The following is a 19,946-nucleotide window of genomic DNA, read 5'->3' on the forward strand; positions in this document are numbered from 1 at the left end:
CACCACCACACCTAAACACAACGCATACCTGACAAGGGGCCAATACCTTTACACCATCTGCATCCGAGTCAGCAACAATGGCCGTCTCGTTCCCGTCGCCGTAACCCTGAATGAAATGGTACAGTGTCGGAATGTATCCGTGCCTTTTCTGACGGTTTGATATCCGTAGGCGGCCGCAACCAGGAAAATGGGCGTCGATCTTCAGAAACACGCCGTCCCTAGGCACCTTTCGATGATACATCCATCCAGTCCAGATCTGCCCATCCAAACAGTGCAGCACTTCCGCTTACCAAAAACGTACAGTACCGACCGTTCTGCGGTACAGTGCCGCCTGCGCCCGGCATCAGGTACCCCCCAAACCAGCTCGATCCAGGTACCGTCAGGCTCAGGGGGCCAAGCAAGCAAACCTTTGCGCCAGCGGCTCCACGGGCCATGATGGATTTCTGTGGTGCTCCGTTGGTGCATGCATTGGTTCTCATGGCCGGGGTCAGTCGTGTACCATGACTTGTATCTCTCGTGTGGGCGCTTCTCCCCCACCAACCCGTTCAGTTCGAGGTACCTGCAGAGTCGCGCGTTTATCGTGCGGCAGAGGAGGTACCTCATTCTGTCTCGTCCCAGTCTGACCTCCATGTCTTGTCTTTCCCCCATGGACGAGTCCCACTTGGTCTCCGTCTCGGCTCCATCAGCTAAGGCAAAGGTACTCCGTGAGCTGAGCGAGGTGAGCCAACATAGCCCGAGCTCATGACGAAGTTGGTTGGGTGATGGAGTTGGTTGGCCGTTGGCCATCGACATATAAGCCCCAGGTTTGACCCTACGAAATATGCTTGATCGTAAACATGATAGAGGAGACCATGCAACGGATGCTACTCTGCGGATGATATGAGCGTCAACCGCTAGTGGGTGCACCTGCGACTGCTTCTGCTTCTGCTTCTACTTCTGCATCAGCGACACTAGGAACATGCATGCTTTGGGCAGTAACTCTGCGAGACGGCACCCATCACGGCTCGATGGCTCTCTCAACCGATGAGTTGTCCGTCCTGGGCTATGACTCCCTCGCGCCCGATGCGGCCCTGTTTGGATTCTGGTCAGCCAGCACAAAAATAGGTGTGGTGTGGTGCGCTGTCGTTTTGAGGCAAAGCCACACAACACAGCACACAGGTTTGCTTGTGGTTTCGGATCACTGATGAGAAACTCCTTGCCTGTGATCCAATAAGTGATTAGTCGGCCGACAGCACTACGATGCAGTTGTGGTTGCAGCGCCGGGTGCAGTAGCAGAATCAGGAGCTCGTACAGGACCCATATTTCCGGGTCCGGGCCCGGGCTTGAGTCCCAGTTCCTGCTGCCGTTGTTGGCAGGCAGATCTGAAGGGGAGGAAAAGGGCAGGCAATATCACCCCAGGACCACGGCTCGCGCAACGACTGATGCGGTGTGGTGCAGTATTGAATAAGGCGTCTTTTGTGCTCCTTTGGGAAATACAACAAGAAATGGATGCATGATTATGAGCCGGATGCTGAAACCCGGGGTGGGAGATGTGCAGTGACTGTTGTTGAACCAAGAAGTCTGGGCATGCCCTGTCCTGCTTGTCCAACGCTCCTTCCTGCCTGCCTTGGAAATCGACTTGCCAATAAAAACCCGATTGGAGCTGGCTGAGCGCCTCGGCTGGCTAAGTGCGCAGGTGGGCACGCAAGGCGCTCCTTCCCCCATCTCAATCCCACCCTCACCGTTCTTGTGCAGATGGGCCTGCAGAACGACGCCCCAAACGCTCCGTCGACATCAAGACTGCCAGTGTGTCTGTCTGGCTGGCTGTGGATTTGCAGCAACTTGCATGATCGTCATTCCCTCTTTCGCTTCTGCAATATTTGCTTTTCTTTCTTACTGCTGTGCCTTCGCTTCCTCTCTCCATTTCGCCTCCCTTTTCGCTTTTTTTCTTCTTCCTTGCTTCTTCTTTGGAACAAACTGTTGAAGGCAGCTGGGCCTACGTCAGTCCTAGTCTAACGAGGCTAACAGCCGACCCCCAATCTAGCGCGGTGGGTTGACGATGGCGTCCTTTTTCATAGCGCCCCTCGACTCTCTGGCTCCCTCTCCGCAATGACAGAGATGAGCCAGTCAGCCAGCCAGCCAAAAGCAGATAAAAGAAGTGAAAGTACACAGTACTTAGGCTTCATCCCGTAGACGTGAGACAGTAACTTCCATGGATGTTAGCTTCATCTGCTAAGCAAGGATAAAGATGAACTGAATTGGATTGGGCTTTCTGCACGTGCGTGGGCAACCATGACTGACATCCATCCCAAATCCCTGATCGACGTGAAGTTGCACGAGGGAGGCAGGTACATCGTGGGATAGTCGCCCTCGAGGGACCCAAAGTCGATAAAACCCTGCAGATCACTTCGAATTCGGGCATCTCCTGCCTCTTACACGACGCCTGCTTGAGGCACAGCGATGATTGGCCAGTCTTGTATAATACCGATTTACAGACCGGTGCTGAACTTCTCTGTTCACGGAGCGTCCATGGATCTCAACTCTTGTTGCATCCGATGTTGCTCTTCAATACGAGCCCTTCTCCTTTCTCCCTGACGCCGCCCCTGTTATCTCCCTTCTCCCATAATCCACCTCATGTGCGACCTCGAGCCCGTGGATAAATCAGGCACAGAATCGTTTGAGGGGCCGCCGCCGCCGCCGCCGCCGCCCGTCGGTCCTAGTCCAGGGGCTACCTGCACCCAAGACAGCCCAGCCCAAAGAGCGCGCCAACGCCAGGTCGCCCTAAGCAATGCGCCCCTGACGGGCCCTGGTGGGAATACGAAAGCACGAGCCAGGCTCTGATGCAGGTACGGACGACGCCAGAGACGCAGCGCAGCGCAGCGAGACACACGAGAACGAGACCGACTCTCTCCACCCATGGATGGATGATTTGTTTGTGTACATGGTTCGTGTTGTCGGCCAATCTGATCCCCTCGTCGGCCTGGCTCCGGTCCAGGAAACAGAAGACAAGAAACAGTATGGATATCGGGGACAGAAACAACAACCTGGGGCCATCAAGACAAGCAACTCCCTTGTCCCGATGCGATGGTCCAGGCTCTCTCTCCTACTACCATCCCGTCCGTCACCTTGACGCCTCAATTGGCCTCGACCTCGTGGAGCCACAGGCACGCACACGCCTCCTATTCATCTTTAGACGCCAGTCGGTAATCGGATTGGCCGCCTACCAAGCGCGCCATGGTGTTGTTTGAAAGATTGGATTGTGTGCCATAGCAGCCAGACCAGATGGCTGACCAGGCCATCCTCTCCAGGTTGAGTGAGCCACGTCTCCCGGTCCTCTATCTAGTGCTGATAAGTCAGTGTATTTTGGACACTGACAACTCATCTTGCTTGCAAAGAGGGCCACACATGGTCCACCAAGCTGTGTGTCTTGCTGGATCAACCACGTGGTTTTGTCCCTTGAGCATTCTTTTTGATTCCCTGTGCTTCACCCAAAACTGCTCATCATGCTGCACTGCGCTAATCAGAGCACTCTGTTCGCCCGTCTGGGTAATCATGCTCATGCACGTCTCCGCATGAGGTGCGCTCAAGCACTCTGTTCAACCTCTGTCTACCTGACACAAGACGGCGCGCCTCAAGATCGTGGCTGCGCCCAGTTTCCGATCACGGCAAACCACTATGCATATCTCTGCTCGCTGATCGGCGTCGGATATCCATCGCGTCGTCTTGTTTCAGGTCGCTCTCCACGTTGGACCGTGTGTTACCCTTTGGTTCCCTTCCCTTGCGGGTATCAGAGATCTTAGTGTGAGGCCCTGTTTCGCTTGGTGTTTGCTCACCCTGGTAGATCGCCGCCGCACCGTTGGAGGCGAGTCAGTGCCCTCACGGATATCCCAGTCTCCGGCTCTCGAGTTGTGCACTTTCTTGCTCAAGGTTGAAACAATGTGGTCAGCGGAGAGAAGAGGATCTACAGGCAGGCAAACATTGTCTCCCACCATGGCCATAGCCGTCAGAACCCCTGCTCAGTGTTCCTGCTGCATCCCTTTTGGGAAACCCGATCCAGAGACGTGGGATCAAGCTCGAGACGGGACGCACGACAGGTCGCATAATATCTGTGGTAATATTATTCTATTCTTGGCCACCTATGGAGTAGATAGATTGTTAAGCATGGCATGGCCTTGTCTTCTGCAGTCCCCAGATTCCCATGCTGCTTGCTGCACGCGTCATGGCTTGTCTATTTCGTATCATATCACCCAATACCAGCAGCCGGTGGTTTGGGACGGCTGACGAGGGTGAACCCGGCAGTGGGCTCACCACTGCCTTCAACTCCCGTCGTCGACGTACCATCCATCCCCAGTTATTCTGGCTCGACATCAGTCATCCATCCATCCTTTTATATGCCCATGTACAACTGACAGAAACCCCGAGAGAGACCCTGTCCTTGACAATGCCCTTGACATCCATCGAAACTCAGCCCAAGCAAGACTCGCATGTCCCCAAAAAAAGAAAGAGAGAGCGCCCCATGTCTCGCACCAACTTACCTTGGTGAACCCTGTGTCCACCCCCATCTCTCGGCCGTGACGTGACCCCTGTCGTTGCCTTTCCCATGTCTTCCCTGCCCGAGCCTCGAGTTAAGGTTCGAGACAGTCAATATGCCATTGAGACCGAGTTGTCGGAAACTGGCCGGTGCTTTGCCTTTACTTTGCATCCTTCAATATCCCTGCGGCCCTCTCTCCTAGCGGTTGTGCTATTCTTGTGCCGTGTTGCTGACAGTCCGAGACCTGAATGTCGCAGTGCGTGAGCCCGTCTGCGCCGCGGCACAGCTCGCAGGCAGTAGAACGAGATCACGGGATTGTCCTGTCCTGATGATTCCAAGTTGAGAGCCCGGGTCAAGGTTTGTCTCTGCCGTGTCGCCCTCACCGTGCCACTCGCGTGCCCAGCTTGCCGGTTGACAGGAATCCTCGGTTGCCCATCTCGCCCCTCCAGCCAATGCCCAGTGACCCAAATATGATCCTCCCGTCTGGTGTCACCTCGACGTCGCCGCCCGACGTCCCGGTGCCGCTGCTGTCCTCCACCACGAAACACACCTGCTCCACCTCGCCCGGGTGCAGCACCGGCTTGGTGCTCCCGCTCGCCTCCCAGTTGCAGTCGCGGTACCGCAGCCCGGGCTCTGTGTCCAGCACCACCTTTTCCAGCTGCACCACGTCCTCACTGCAGTTCTCCAGCTGCGCTTCAAGCGCCCACCGCCGCGGCTGTCCGTCGCCGGCCGCAGCGTTGAGAGGACCGACCTTTGTGCGCACAATCAGTGACGCCTTGCAGATGAACTGATAGAGCTTGCGGAACGTCCTTGTGCGCCCACTCGTCTCAGTCGCCTCGTAGTAGCTGACCGTCACCGCCAGGACGTGATTGCCCTCCTCCTTGAGATCGAATGAGACGACCCTCTGCAGCGTGCCGCCAGAGTCGAGGTCTGCCTCAGGCTTGTCGGTGGGCGGACCAAGCTCGAGGCGTTGGACAGCACCCATGCCGGGCGTCTTCATCTCGGCCTCGATGCGCACATCGCGGATGTTCTTGGGCACGTCCGGCAGAAGGTCATTGTTGGCGCAGAGCGTGCAGCTAAACGTCTCACCAACGTATGCCGAGCCAAATGACACGGGAAGGTTGACGATGGGGCTGAGGAGGAACGGGGACGGGTTCGACGTGGTTTCGGAGCGGTAAGCAAGCGATGCCGGAGCTGGGGCTGGCTTGATGGTCGCGCCTATCGAGGAGGGAGGATCGATGGGATACTGAGTGACAAGCGAAGGGCGAGATAGTCTTGAGCAGTACCATTGCAGGTTAGACCCGAGGCATTCATATGGAGCCGCGTAAGATAGACAGGAGCATAGCTCACCGAAGGACCTTGAGGGAGATGGAATGGGGTTCCTTGACGGGATCGTGGGAGGGGTATCGTTGATGGCTCATCTTGCCATGTTGCAGCTCTAAAGCGACTATGGGGACGGCACAGAGTTGTGGTCTCTGCGTGTTCAATGATGGTCTTGTCTTGGTCAAAAGAGGTTGGAGTTGCGATGGCGCTCATGCGACCCAAGGTTGGTCTTATCGATAAGACCTGCCCCTCACCAGCCACACCTTCGATCATACCGAGCTACATGCGAACAGTCCGAATCGCTTCTCATGAAGTCTACAGATTCACTACGAGTACTAGAATGATATTAAGCAGATTAACCGTCCTGGGTCGTCATAGTTTGACGACCCCTCAATTGGATCAAGTTGATATGGCCAGGATAGATATATAGTCTCAACCTGTAATAGTTATTTCAAAAACAATCTTTTGCGACCTACTAGAGAGCAATGCGGTGCGTGCTAGCTTGCACGGCGGCATCCATTCCAAACGACGCGCCGAGACTGTTCCCTAGGTACCGAGCAACTAGAATTCGCATACGAGAACCTGAATCAACGCCCTCTTTTTCGTAATGCAAGCCGGAGCGTTTACGTACAGAACCAAAGCATTCCAACACCAGCAAGCAAGTCTTTCTTTTCTTCAAAGGAGGGCCGTGGCCGTTTCTGTGAGGGGGGAGGGAGGGGGCACACCCTTTAGAGGCCTGGAGGAGGGGGAACCTGCAAGGAGATGTTAGTCAGTTGCTGCACGCGGCACAAGATGCATTCGAGCTGCTCGAGAGTGGACGGAGTCCCACCCTCTCGGGGTTCCACATACCGCGCCGTAGCTCCCTCCAGCCGCAGGGGGAGACCCGGAGGGTGGAGGTGGTGGAGGCGCCGAGCTGGGCGGCGGAGGCGGCGGAGGAGCTGCCTCACTCGGGGGCGGAGGAGGCGGTGAAGCCGATTGCCCAGGAGCGCCTGCAGGAGAGCCCTGGCCCTGCGTTTGAGCTTGTGCCTGGGCTCCATAGTACTGCTGATACATGGCGACATAGCTGCAGAACGTGGTTAGCATCGGTCAATCGGAGTGTTGAGTCAACACGAGGGGTTTGAGAGAGGGGTGCTCACTTAGCATATCCGCCATAGGCTGCATAGGGATCTGCTCCTCCATAGTACTGGGCGTACTGAGCAGCGTAGTCGGCGGCATTGGTTGGGCTGTTGACACCAGGAGGTGCCGGGCTGTTGTTGGAAGCACCGCCAGAGCCAGAGCCGTAACCACCATAGCCGCTGCCACCATGAGAGCCGCCATAGGAGTTATGGGAACCTCCGTGAGAGCCGCCGTGAGAATGATTACGATCACCTCCATAGCGGTCACCTCCATATCGAGGGGGGCGGCTCTTGAATTCTTCATACTGGTCCTTGACGTTGGCGATCAGGTCCTCGCAGAGCTCCTTGGCCTTTTCGACCATGTTGGCATCAGGTCCCCTAATAGCATGTTAGCCAATTGTGTTGAGATACTCATTGAGATTCCCTTACGTGACATGGAGGAACATGTCCTCGTCACTTTCTCTATTCGTGGCTGCTTCCAAGTAGCCAGATCCTCGGCCCTTGATCTGCACACGACATCCAGTCTCTTGCTGAATGTGCTTGACGTAGGCACCACCATGTCCAACAACCTGAGCGCGCAGGTTGAATCCATGAACAGGCTCTAGGGTGATCGGGATCTTCTCTTCGGGCCATTTGCGCTGCAAGATATGTCAGTTTGTTCATCTTACACAGTGGCTGTAGTTTCTCACTCGTCCGAATTCGTCTCGTTCCACTTGCTCCTGGTCTCGGCGGCGGAAACGTCGCTCATCGACGAGCTGGGGAAGTTCCTGCTGAATTAGCTCATTGATTTTAGCGACAGCCGACTCCAAGCCTTGCTTGGACGTGCTTGTGACGTGAAGGTAGAGCGGAGGGTTCTGTAGGACTCGTCAGTGACATATCTCTTGCAACGAAAGCACACTTACAGCAGCTGTGGCCATGCTCTTATTAGGATAGTAATTGCCGCGAGTGGTGACATCTTGCAAAGTCAACATGAAATCCTACAACAGTGAAAGGAATTGCGTACCAGCGCCGGTCTCGTCTTTAATCTAAATCAAGCGGGAGTCAGCAGGAGCAACGAAGGGGGTATCGAAGCGAGCTATCAAGCTGTGTAAGCATGATATCCTCGATTCAAGTGCAAGAGGCAATCCGACATGGCGAGTCTGGGAGGATCAGTGGATTTCAAAGAGTATTTACCATTTTCTGCGTGGACCCCTTGGTGAGGAGGTAACGGTTCCTCAAGTCGTTCACTTCAATGTCCTGGATATAGTCGCCATCTGCGACATACATCTCCCCGTTCAGCGCAGGAGCTGTCTTTGAGGAGCTTTGCGAAGTCGGCGCGGGAATGGCGGGGGAGGATTCGGCGGGCTTGATCGGAGGGACATCGACGTGTTGGATTCCTTTGCGGGCTTGGAGCTGCGCATTGATTCTAGCCGCAGCGGCAGCTGGGAGACAGGTTAGACGCAAGTTTGGAGAAAGAAGCGGTCGCGAAAGTGGCCGCGAAACACAACAACACACGTACCAGCAGCAGCAGCGGCATCGGCAGGTGACTTCTTAGGATCAGAACCTCCATCGTTTCCAAGGGGGCTGCGATCCCTTCCAGGCTCAGATCGACGCGCCGGAGGAGATCGAGAGCGACGGTCGAATCGCGAGGCCCTCTTGGGTTCGGGTTCGGTCTGGTCGAAGCGCGAGCGCTTCACCGTTCGGCGTTCGGTATCATCCATGGCGCGCGAAGCACGTGTGTGCTCAGGACGAGATTGGGCCGTCTGTCAAGAGTCGTGTCTGCCCTTGTAAATCTCTAACAGAAGATTCTATGACGAAAGCTCCGTGTCGACGTGTAATGATGCGATTCTTCGAGAGTCTGCGTAAAAAATCGGTAACCGAAGCGCTCGTGTATCGAAGTGGAGCTGTTCTCGTAGATGCGAAAAGAAAGGCTGGTTGGTTTGGTTTGATTTGGTTGGTGAGGGTCTTTCTCCGGCGCCAAAGCCTCACAAAGGTTGTCGTCTCATGCACGGACCTCCATCCAGCCTTCCGCCACATGTGGCTGTGCGAGACATGCGTCGGCGCGAAACCGGCGCCCTTGAGAGCGGGCAGCAGTTTTGAGGCCGAGATTAAGCACAGGCTTCAGTGTAAAAGGTGAGCAACAAATGGGTCCTCATTGGATAGTTTGTGTTGCTGTGGCGCAGCCTTGCATGGGTTCGTGGACAGATCTGGGGAATCTGATGGCAGTTGGATTGGGAGCTGTACATTTGTGCGACCAGACAGCAGCAGCCATTGTGCGGTCACATGGACAGCGTCACCTCTAAAATTTTGATTTTTCAATGTTCAGAAACCCGTTAGATTACCTATCAACCCTCAAACAACCTTCTCACCAGCAAAAAGCCCCATCCATCCGCTGGGCTTCAGCGCTTTCGCGGGGCTGCGATAACAAGCTCCAGCGGAACCCCCCCTGCTGAGCTGATCCGTGCCCGCAAACCCCGACCGTCTACCCCATCCACACCTCCTCCGGTCACCGGCCTATCGGTGGCCCATTGATTTTTTCGGCCTTTCCCTTTCCTCCCCTTGAGTCACGATCTCTATCCATCCTTTGCCGGTCCAATTGCTATTTCTACCGCCTCTGGGAAGCATCTTGTTCTGGCTAGAGAACCATCCCGTTCTCCTGTCTCTTCAAGATGGCCTCTCTACGGCCCTTGGCCGCGTCCCTCTGCAGGGCAGTCTCCACGAGGGGTGTCGCCTCTGTGCGGCATAGCTCCTCATCGACCTCTGCCATCGCCTACAAGGCCCTTCGCCGTCGCTCTGCGCCTTTGCCCGTGAGCGACAGCCCTCCAGTCTGGTCTGCTCAGGCCGCCGTCTCCAACATCCTCTACGAGACCCCGGTCCCTTCTACCGCTCCTCCCAAGCGCCACATCCTCAACTGTCTGGTCCAGAACGAGCCCGGTGTCCTGTCCCGTGTCTCTGGTATCCTGGCTGCCCGTGGCTTCAACATTGACTCTCTTGTCGTGTGCAACACCGAGGTCAAGGACCTGTCCCGCATGACCATTGTCCTTACTGGCCAGGACGGCGTTGTCGAGCAGGCCCGCCGACAGCTTGAGGATCTTGTCCCCGTCTGGGCTGTCCTCGACTACACCAACGCTGCTCTCGTCCAGCGTGAGCTTCTGCTCTGCAAGATCAACATCCTTGGCCCCGAGTACTTCGAGGAGCTCCAGGCCCACCACCGCGAGATCGCTGCTGGTGACCTCGAGGTCGACTACGCCCATGAGGCCATCGAGCGCAGCCTGTCGGATACCGCCAAGGACTTCCACCCCAGCAAGCTGGCCATCAGCCAGGCTCTCCGACACAAGCACGAGCATCTCAAGTCTATCACCTACTTTGCTCACCAGTTCGGTGGCAAGGTTCTCGATATCAGCACTAACAGCTGCATTGTCGAGATGTGCGTCATCCACCCCTTGCTTTCCTTTTTTGATATACTGACATCCTCTGTAGTTCCGCCAAGCAGTCCCGTATCGACTCGTTCCTCAAGCTGATTGCCCCCTTCGGCATTCTCGAGTCTGCCCGCACTGGTCTTATGGCCCTGCCCCGATCACCCCTGACTGAGGCTCCCGAGGAGACCATCGTGAAGGAGGCTGACGAGGTTGTCGACGCCAGCCAGCTCCCCCCTGGCTAAGTCACGATATCATGGATGGTGGCCCGGCCCCATGGCGTCCGGCGAGGAAAGGATTTGGTTTAGTTGATTTAATTCCAATGACTATTTTGTTGTTCGTACGCCAATGCTCCGCCTCCAACCCAGTGTAGAAACAAAAAAGACACCAGACATGTACACATTTTCCGTTTAGAACTTGCCCTTGTTCACGACAAATCCCTCGAGAGCGGCTGGGTATTGTCAGTGTTGGGTCTGATAAAGATTGTGATGAATACTTACAAACAGCGGCCCAGAGACGGTTCTCGGCCTCGGGGAACACCAGAGATCGAGGGCTGTAGAAGACCTCATCGGCGACCTCCTCAGGGTGTCGAGGAAGGCAGTGCATGAACTTCCAGTCCTCCTTGGCACCTCCTCGCTTGGCAAGGTCGTTGGTGATCTGGAAACCAGCAAAGTCCTTGAGTCGCTTCTGGGTATCGGCCTCCTGACCCATAGACACCCAGGTGTCGGTGACCAGCACGTTGGCGTCCTTGACAGCCTCCTCGGGCACGTTTGTCTCGAGGAGCTTGCCAGGGGAGATGACGCCCTCAGCAGCAGAGTTGATGAGCTGCCTCATGGCATCAGGAATCTCATATCCCTTGGGAGCGGCAACCGAGATGTCGACGCCCATCTTGACACAGCCAATGGCCAGGTCGAAAAGAACATTGTTGGCATCTCCAACCCAGGCGACCTTGAGACCGTTCAGACCAAGGCTAGCTCCCGTGGTGTTGTTAGCTGGGAATGTCTCATGCAGAGTGAGGAAATCGGCAATGGTCTGGAGAGGGTGAAAGTCATCGGACAGGGCGTTGATGACAGGCACGCTCGAGTGCTTGGCAAGAGTAGCGACATCGGAGTGAGGTCCAACTCGAGCCACCATGCACGAGGTCATGGAAGAGATGACAACAGATGTGTCATAGAGGGACTCATTCACCTTGTCGAGTATTAGCACTAAGCCACGTTGGTGGTCACAATTAAACCACTCACACCAAGTTGAATATCATCCTTGCCCAGAAACATAGGGTGACCACCAAGCATAGTCACAGCAGCTTCAGTAGAAACTCGGGTACGGGTGCTACGCTTGCTGAACATCATAGCAACGGCCTTGCCAGCGAGGCCACCGCTGAGCATGCTATGAGGAGCTCCGCCCTTGACAGCAATCTTTCGGGTGTTGGCATCACGGACCAGGTTGGCAAACTCGGTAGGAGTCAGATCAGCAATGGTCATGAGATGCCTCGGGGTAGTGGCCTGTGAGTAGGCTCGCTTCTGAAGGCCATTGACGGCACCTCGAGCGATTCGGAAAGCAGTGGACTTCATGGTGAGGGGATGGGCTGGCGGGGTCAGTGAGAGGTCTATATGGTCTCCAGGAGCATGGTACTTACAGATCAGATGTCTAGATATATCAATGAAAAGAATTGAAAGAGTTTATGCGAGATCGAGTGACGAAGTTTTATTGAGCCAACAGCTGGAAGAGTCATGCTGCATGCAGAGAGCGAGCTCCCGGACCGCGGATCGCCTTCTAACCAATGAGGGGTCCCGAGAGCTATCAAGGTCCACTTTTATCTTTTACTCGACGTACAATCTCTGCAATATTTTCTCACAGCTATTCCATAGTCATAGAGCTCTTCCTATCTTTTTAAACTATACACAGTATCTCAAAGTTATTACAATTCTTATATTCAAAGGCACTTTTTACTTGAGGTCGATGTAAAGAACCATCACCGAGAAGCCGGATTTCCAATGGCGAGGGCCCTGTTGGTCCACTAACCTGCACGCTAATGTGGTGACAAGGGCGCGCTCTCTGCAGTGACAATGAGGTCCCTGTTTGTTGGCGGTGAGACGTTGCAGGGAAGAGTGAGAAACATGAGCTGAGTGACTGGGAAGTTTCTGAAAAGTGAGTCCATGAAAAGAGCACTCTTGGTGTATGTAAAGAATGGAGAGCTCAACAAGTTCACTCATACCATCTCCCGGGTCACGTGCATGCTGACGTCAGAAACCCTAGAATAACCGGAGTGCTGGGTTACTACACACCAGAGATGGCATGGATTCTGAGGCCTAGAATCACTCTTAATCAACTATACCATACCTTTTCATCCAATATTTGCAACACCCACCATATGACGTCCTCACATGAGAGGGTCTTGAGGGAGGGTCACCGAGCTCGGAACAGGCCCCAACCCCGATCTCCAGGGCCAATCGCCACGCGAACTTTCCTCTTTGGGCTTGGTGTGGGGCTTGGTTCCTGGCGCGGGCCATTGCGAACCAATCATACCCCGTACCTCCCCACATCCTTATCAATCCATTCCCACCCTGCGACTTCACCATCGATGACGAGTCGCCCGTGCTAACTTGCCTCTATCAACTGTCTTACACCATCACGTTGTTGCTCATCGTCTTCCATTCTCTCTTCTGCGGTGTCTGTGATACTTCATCCTCACATCTATCGGATTCCCTCATAGCCGCGACCACTTCTACGACTTACGCGCCTTGTGCGCACCTCAGCCCCAATACATTAGGCGGCCTCACCACCGACAACAGCCCACCATGACGGCCCCCGACGAAACCGAGCCTCTCCTCTCGCCAACGCGGGAGGAGCAGCCCACCGAGAATTCGCCTCTTCTTGGGGATCGCGATGATCGACATAGCGAGGTTGACGAGCATGAAGAATCCTCAGCCCAGCCTCAGTCTCAGGACAATAAGAGCGCCCGGACATCATGGCGATGGCCTTCGATTATCGCCATGGCCTTCCTCGGCATCCTTGTCATTCTTATTATAATCCTCGGCTTCCTTGTTCCTCCCGCTGTCAAAGAGTATGCCGAGAAAGCCGCCGTCCTCGAACCGACAAACTTGTCCATCGAGAATATCACGACCGATGGAATCCGGGCACGCATCCGTGCAAATGTCTACCTCGACGGCTCGCGTGTCGACAACTTGAACTCTCGTCGCATCGGAAAGGCCGTTACTGGTATTATGCGAAAGCTCGAGACCAAGGAGACGACCGTCCGAGTCTACCTCCCCGACTACGCCGAAGCTCTTGCCGGCACCGCCGTTATCCCTCCTTTGGTTATCGACGTTGTGAATGGACACAATAATGCACTGGACTTTGTGGCCGAGGTCAGCCCCGGCAAGGCCGAAGACATCCGCAAGATCGCAAACGACTGGTTGGATGGCAAGTTGAAGCAACTCAAGGTGGTAGGCAAGACCCAGGTTCACCTCAAGTCGGGCATCTTCCCGCTAGGAACCCATGATGTGGCCGAGTCCATGGTTTTTGAAGGTCAATCTCTCTACCGTTCCTTTGCATCTTTGTACTTGGGCCAGAAAACCCTACTTTAATCAAACCAAAAGTGCTTCCTTTCTTCAGAGCTCGACTAATGCCCTCACAGCCAACAAGATTCCGTCCATGCCCGACTACAAGATAGAACGTCTCGATCTCCACGATCGCCCGGTAGACGGCCACGGACGGAAAGTGATTGAGGCAGACGTATCCTTGACTGTGCACAATGACTATCCGGTGTCATTTGAAGTCCCGACTCTCGGGTTTGAGGTCCTAGTTCCCAACTGCGACTCATCACTGCCCTCTATCAGTGTTGCAGACGCCATTACCGACCCCATTCACATTCGTGCCAACAAGGACGTCAAGGCAGACGCCAAGGGAGTCATCCGTGATATCCCAGAGTCCCTTACACGAGCGTGCCCTCACTCCGAGACCTCTCCCCTAGATCACTTTATGGATCGCTACCTCCATGGCGAGGAAGCCCAGGTCTTCGTGCGCGGAAAGAAACTCAATGATTCGGATACTCCAGAATGGATCTCGAATATTCTCGAGAGAATTACTGTTCCCGTCGAGTTTCCCGGGCGATCATTCGACAACTTTATCCGCAACTTCTCACTAACAGATGTCGACTTTAAGCTACCAGATCCTTTCGCCGATGTCAACGACCCAAACAGCCAACCTCGGGTCTCTGGAACGACACAAGTGTTGGCAGCTCTTCCGCCTGAGCTGAACGTTGATCTGGCGGTCGAGAAGCTCCGCGCCAATGCGGATTTGTTCTACGAGAAGCGCAAGCTCGGCGAGCTCAACCTGCGTCACTGGGAAAAGGCGAACTCGACAAAGGTCCAAGACGACGCGAACGATGAAGTCCTACTCAACATCACCTCAAGAGTAGTCGACGTACCCTTGACAATCACCGATGGCGACGTGTTCAGCGAAGTGATGCAGAAGCTGCTCTTCGGCGACGAGGATCTCATCCTCGACATCAAGGCCGAAGTCGATGTCCAAGTCTCGACCGTCCTCGGAATCTTGACGGTCAAGAAGGTTCCCGCAGAGGGCAAGATTCCAGTAAAACGTTCGTCTTCGTTGTGGTAATCTCTTGCACCCCCCTCGAGGATCACAGTCCTCCATCACACACGCTGAAGTATTTCCTTGATGTGCCTCGCAACTCTGTCGATAGCCACCGCTGACCAGGCTGTAGGAGTTCCCGGAGACACGCTCAGCAAGCTCAACCCCCAGGTTGGAGAGATTGAGATTGTCGAAACCTCGGAGACGGGTGTTCAGATGAAGGGCTTCGTCAACATCACCAACCCTACGCCATACACAGCCGTGGTCCCCTATTTCAACATACATATTCTCCATGACGGTCAAGTACTCGGAGAGGCTGTATCCAGGAACGTCGATTTCGGCCAGGGCGTGAACACAAACATTCTCGTCCACGCAACTTGGGATCCAACCCGTTTTGGAGGAGACAAGGCACATGAAGTTGGCAGGAAGCTGCTATCAGACTACGTCTCGGGCAAGAATACCACCTTGACAGCAAGAACGCACAAGGGAAGCATCCCAAGTATACCTCTTATTGGAGACGCTCTCTCCAAGATCAACGTCACTCTCCCTACACCACGGATACGAATTCCAGGCGAGGACGAGAACGAAAAGCCTCGCTTCATCGCCGATGCCACCTTTCACATCCTATCATCTACAGCCACCTTCACCCTGCTCTCACCTTTGCAGTATAACACTCTTTATATCGAACACATCAACGCCACCGCCTTCTACAACCACACCGAACCAGTCGGTCAGATAATCCACGACTCTCCCTTCCCAGCAACACCAGGTCGATCCCAGACTCCGCGCCTCCCCGTGGAATGGTCACCCGGGAGCGTGGGCTACGGCAAGCTTAAGGAGGCGCTGGGCGGAACGCTCAAGCTCGATGCTGTAGCCAACGTGACCGTCAGGCTCGGGAGCTGGACCGAGAATCTTCATTATCGGGGCAAGGGCATCGGGGCAAAAGTCAGCCTCTAAACGTGCGGTTGCGATTATCTCAAGATTGTTTTGGAGTTGGCGGCTCTTTGTCTTTGGAGTTTGGGTAACTATTGGTCAACGATGGGTTAGCGTTTTTAGGACGAGCGTGTAAACATGGCTCGAATGGCACAGAACATGGAGATTCAAGAACTTGTTCTTAGAACGTCGTTCTCTTTTCTTTATAGTAATTGTTATCATTATAGAGGACATCGGCATCAGAGATTTCCGAATTGAGCTCGAGAGTTTGCCTTCGTTCAGTCATTAGTTCAAGAGCTATTCACATCTATAGTCAAGTACAATAGTTCATGGAAATGATAATGGCCTGCCTCATGATATCTTTCTACCACTGGTATAAGAAGGGCACAGTGCCCGTACAGTACGATGGGTTCGACAGATCATTCACACATCTTCTTGGATACAACACAAGTATTACACCCAAGCATTCGACACACCAAATCTACACTCAAGCAACCAACAATGCCCTCTCACACAAACAACCAAAGCCGCTTTCACACATACAAGACGGCCGGAGAGGCGTCGAGCAAGGGCGAGAGCCAACGTGGGAAGAAGGGCGACGAGGCAGCAGCTATGCAAGAGGAGCTGGACGCTGTGTTGTTGCCGGCGGATGATCTAAGACAAGAGATGAACGAGGATCAGGACGGGATGCTCGGATACTAGATCTCGGAAAGGTAAGAGTCTAGCTCTATGGTTGTATCGTTGATGATCATCGAAGGGATGGGGTGGGATAGAGTAAACAGGAGAGAACAGCCTGTTGGTGGTAGGAAGTAGCAAGCACGTCAGGATCCAGAACTCCCTGGATATTCACGAAATAGACCTAGACAGAGTGGTTAGGTAGATGATCAAGACGGCACACATACCTGTAGCTATCTTCACATCGTGTCAGCAGGAAATAACAACTCGGTGAGCACATGAAATAAGGGTAAAAGCACCTTTTTGATCTGAAACTGTCCATTGCCCGGTATTACTATTCGCAGTACTCTCCAATAATCCTGTGTCGTCATAAACCGATACTCTTTTTACGCAAGTCGAACGCCTGCTTCCCGCCGCTTCTTGAGTTGCTGCTGTGCCGCCAGGCTCATGCCGGCAGACTGGCTCGCGTCAAACATGCTCTGGGCTTCGCGTCGCTTCTCGTCCTCGATCTTCTTGAGGCGCTTCTCCGTCTTGCCCTTGCCGCTTCCCTTGCCGTGGAACTGGTGGCTGAGATGCTTGAAGGCCTCCTTCCGGTCGAGGGCTCGTCCGTGCTCGTCCGTGTACTTGAGCTCGACGTTGGGCTTGTATCCGGATGAGAACAGCTCGGCCATGCGTCGCGATTGTTGCTGATCGCGCCATGTGTTTTGCTGCCGGGCCCATTCCTCACGATCACGTACCGACATCCTGTCGAGTTTACCGCTCATGCGGTCACGCTCACGCTGGTGACGTGCCTGATCATCCAGCTCTTCCTCCAGACGTCGCTTCTTGGCCAGGAACTCTTCTCGGTCTCGCAAGTTGCTGTACTCGGTGTCACCACGTGTATCTTCCACGAGACCGCGCTCTCTTAGCAGCGCTAGGGCGGCGCCCATTCCCTCTCCAACAGCCTTTTCTTCTTCAACACCAGTCTCGTCCACTTCGTCGAGTGCCGACGTTGCCAGCTTCTCCTCTTCGGGCTCGTGTGCGTTGTCCTCCATAGGATGATCCTCGTCGGGTTCTGGTGACTTTGATACTGTCTTTGGCTTGCGAGGTTTGCGCTCTTCGTTCTCACCAGGTTTGCTTAGTCCAGCCACGAACTCCGATACCTCGCCCAGAACAAGTCCTCCCTCCTCTTGCTCAGCGTGTTCCGGCTCATCTTCTTGTTCCTTGAGCTGCTTGGCGATGTCCTCTGGTCTGGTCTTCTTCCGCTTCTTCAAGGCCTTCTTTCGTTGAATTGCGAGCGATGCCTGAAGATCATCGTCATCCACAAAAGTATCGTCTCCCGTCTTCCGCTTCTTGCTAGCTGCGCCGTTACTGGAATCGACATCCATGGCATTGCTGTCCACAGGCGCTGCATCTATCGGAAAGATGTCATCCTCATCAACAGGCTTTTGTCTTGTTCCCTTGTTCTTCTTGCTCTTCTTGGGCTTCTTGACTTTGATCTTTGAAGGATCCAGGTAGTCTGAAGAAATAGGGGTATCGCCTGTGGGTTGGTACGTTAGTTCTGGGTTTGGATATCCATGATTTGAGCAGAACTTACCAACAATGTCGTCAAGACTGACACTCTGGATCTTCCGCGCCTTTTCAGCCGGCTTATCCAGAATGTCTGAGAGCTCTGCGATGGCACCATCCATGTCGAGAGTAAACTTCTTGGCTTTCTTGCCACCGATTTCATCGTCGTATTGCGCAAGAATACTCCGTTCACCTCCCTCTTCATCATCGTGAGGGTTGTAACCAGGCTTCTTCTTCTTAAGGTCAAGCCTCTCGGAGAGCTTTTCGGCCTCTCGCATGTTTAGGTTCTCCAGCTCATCGCCTTCAGCTTCATTCTCCTCGATTGTGGTATCCTTGAGCGTAAGGATCTGATCATCTCCGTCCAGGAAATCAGCCGTGTCGTGCGCAACCTTGATGCCCGCAAGGTCCTTGGAGGTGTACTGGACTGCAGCCGCAGCAGCAGCTTCGGCTGCGGCCAACTCCTCCTCGAGCTTCCTGGTCTTGGCGATCTTCTTCTGTCGCTTCTTCTGACCCATGAGCCAGTCCTTTGCGGTCAGATCACCACCCTCTTCAGCTTCTCCGAAACCTTTGCCTTCGATGACGGCGTGGAGTTGGGCCTGGTCTCGCGCTTTCCTAATGGCAGCAGCCTTCTCTTCGCGCTTCCTCTTCGCATTCTCGGCCTCCATGGCCTTGTTGTAGTTGTCGTAGGCCTGAGCCTGGCGGCTCTCGAGGGTGCTGGCCACTTCGCCATCGCTGTCGGCGTCACTGGACTCTTGCTTATTCGATGTGTCGGCTCCCGGGACAGGCAGGGGCTTCATGCCCAGGGAGATTCGAATACGGTTCGTCTCTTCAATCGTCGCGGCGTCCATCGTTGCTATCGTTACGCGAAGGCGACTTTCGGAGTTTGATCAAGGATGCATTCATTGCATTACGATAAAGAAATGACGGGATGGAGCAGGCAGACGCGCTTGAAGTTGGCACGGACCACTTTGCGGCTGCGAAGCGGATCTGTGGTCACGTGATATGCCTCCAAAATTTCCTTTATCAAGGCCGCGAGGAAATTTTCTTTCCCTTCTCTTTTCCTTCTACAATCACGGATCTGTGCCCAGCGATCCTCTTCTCCTCGGAGTTAGGGTCGATTGCTGTGCAGCTCGATAATTCTAGGGAGCCATCAACTTGCTATGGTGTCAATCATCCTATCGACAGGTCCAAGAGAAAACGGGTGCTTCTGGCTACTTCATTCGCTGTCGCAAGACGGCTTGAGTGATTTGGCCGCTGCATCCGAGACGCTATATTCCACCCCCCTTTTCCGAGGCCGTCGGTCGGTGAGGTTGGGGAAAACCATGGTCTGCCTACATACTTAGATTTTTACATTCATTTTTTTACGTGATGTCAGTGTTAATACTGTTCAGCCACACCGAGAGACGCTCGATTCTTGGCAGGCAAAGGTCTAGCCTTGCTCAAGGGCAGTGTCAAGCAGGGTCTCCTACTGGTCGCTGTCAAAACGCCGTTGTTCCGGCCTGCCGGTTGCGTTCAACCCCAGACGATGCTGATCACTTGGTCGGACCGACGCTTGGTGACGATGCATGGCTTCGGGTCTTGGTCCTGAATCTGGGGATAATGTCACCTCGGCAGGAGTAGAAACAAGCACTTTCCGCGATCTACGGCCCGTCCTCGGTGCTGAGGCCCCAGATGCGACTAGGTTGCATCTAGTTGAAGTCGGAGTCTCCTGTTGAAGGGCCTGTCATGAGCACGTTTTTTTCGAGTTATTGGATGCGACCTGCGACCCCTGCTGGGCGGTTTGCATGCATAGGGTAGCTCGTCTAAGCTGTCAGTGAAGCTTAACATCGAGCCTAACGATCCCTCCACGCGGGT

At 54.4% G+C, this 19,946-nt stretch overlaps 6 protein-coding genes across 6 annotated transcripts; 2 read left to right on the top strand and 4 right to left on the bottom strand.

The window, feature by feature from the left end:
- Window positions 1-4,889: 4,889 nt before the first annotated feature.
- NCS57_00562200 (uncharacterized protein) lies at window positions 4,890-6,012 on the bottom strand (the record flags this gene model as incomplete). Its single annotated transcript, XM_053055538.1, has 2 exons — window positions 5,861-6,012; window positions 4,890-5,784 (listed from the first exon to the last, which is right to left on the bottom strand). Exons 1-2 carry the CDS (start codon window positions 5,929-5,931, stop codon window positions 4,890-4,892), a joined length of 966 nt encoding a protein of 321 aa, XP_052914493.1. The 5' UTR covers window positions 5,932-6,012.
- Window positions 6,013-6,561: 549 nt separating this feature from the next.
- On the bottom strand, window positions 6,562-8,648 carry NCS57_00562300 (KH domain-containing protein; the record flags this gene model as incomplete). Its single annotated transcript, XM_053055539.1, has 9 exons — window positions 6,562-6,585; window positions 6,683-6,896; window positions 6,970-7,326; window positions 7,378-7,586; window positions 7,638-7,802; window positions 7,851-7,903; window positions 7,952-7,973; window positions 8,122-8,369; window positions 8,447-8,648. The coding sequence occupies 9 exons, from the start codon at window positions 8,646-8,648 to the stop codon at window positions 6,562-6,564; spliced, it is 1,494 nt and encodes a 497-aa protein (XP_052914494.1).
- A 948-nt stretch (window positions 8,649-9,596) lies between these two features.
- NCS57_00562400 (Acetohydroxy-acid synthase small subunit) lies at window positions 9,597-10,588 on the top strand (the record flags this gene model as incomplete). The annotated part of the gene is made up of 2 exons (XM_053055540.1): window positions 9,597-10,354; window positions 10,408-10,588. 2 exons carry the CDS (start codon window positions 9,597-9,599, stop codon window positions 10,586-10,588), a joined length of 939 nt encoding a protein of 312 aa, XP_052914495.1.
- A 165-nt stretch (window positions 10,589-10,753) lies between these two features.
- Window positions 10,754-12,082, bottom strand: NCS57_00562500 (Ornithine carbamoyltransferase, mitochondrial; the record flags this gene model as incomplete). The annotated part of the gene is made up of 5 exons (XM_053055541.1): window positions 10,754-10,794; window positions 10,844-11,531; window positions 11,585-11,928; window positions 11,980-11,990; window positions 12,042-12,082. 5 exons carry the CDS (start codon window positions 12,080-12,082, stop codon window positions 10,754-10,756), a joined length of 1,125 nt encoding a protein of 374 aa, XP_052914496.1.
- Window positions 12,083-13,141: 1,059 nt separating this feature from the next.
- NCS57_00562600 (uncharacterized protein) lies at window positions 13,142-15,893 on the top strand (the record flags this gene model as incomplete). Its single annotated transcript, XM_053055542.1, has 3 exons — window positions 13,142-13,871; window positions 13,981-14,943; window positions 15,070-15,893. The coding sequence occupies 3 exons, from the start codon at window positions 13,142-13,144 to the stop codon at window positions 15,891-15,893; spliced, it is 2,517 nt and encodes an 838-aa protein (XP_052914497.1).
- A 1,037-nt stretch (window positions 15,894-16,930) lies between these two features.
- NCS57_00562700 (uncharacterized protein) lies at window positions 16,931-18,940 on the bottom strand (the record flags this gene model as incomplete). Its single annotated transcript, XM_053055543.1, has 2 exons — window positions 16,931-18,063; window positions 18,121-18,940. The coding sequence occupies 2 exons, from the start codon at window positions 18,938-18,940 to the stop codon at window positions 16,931-16,933; spliced, it is 1,953 nt and encodes a 650-aa protein (XP_052914498.1).
- Window positions 18,941-19,946: the final 1,006 nt, after the last annotated feature.

The sequence above is a fragment of the Fusarium keratoplasticum genome, chromosome 4 (genome assembly GCF_025433545.1).
Source record: "Fusarium keratoplasticum isolate Fu6.1 chromosome 4, whole genome shotgun sequence".
Taxonomy (NCBI): domain Eukaryota; kingdom Fungi; phylum Ascomycota; class Sordariomycetes; order Hypocreales; family Nectriaceae; genus Fusarium; species Fusarium keratoplasticum.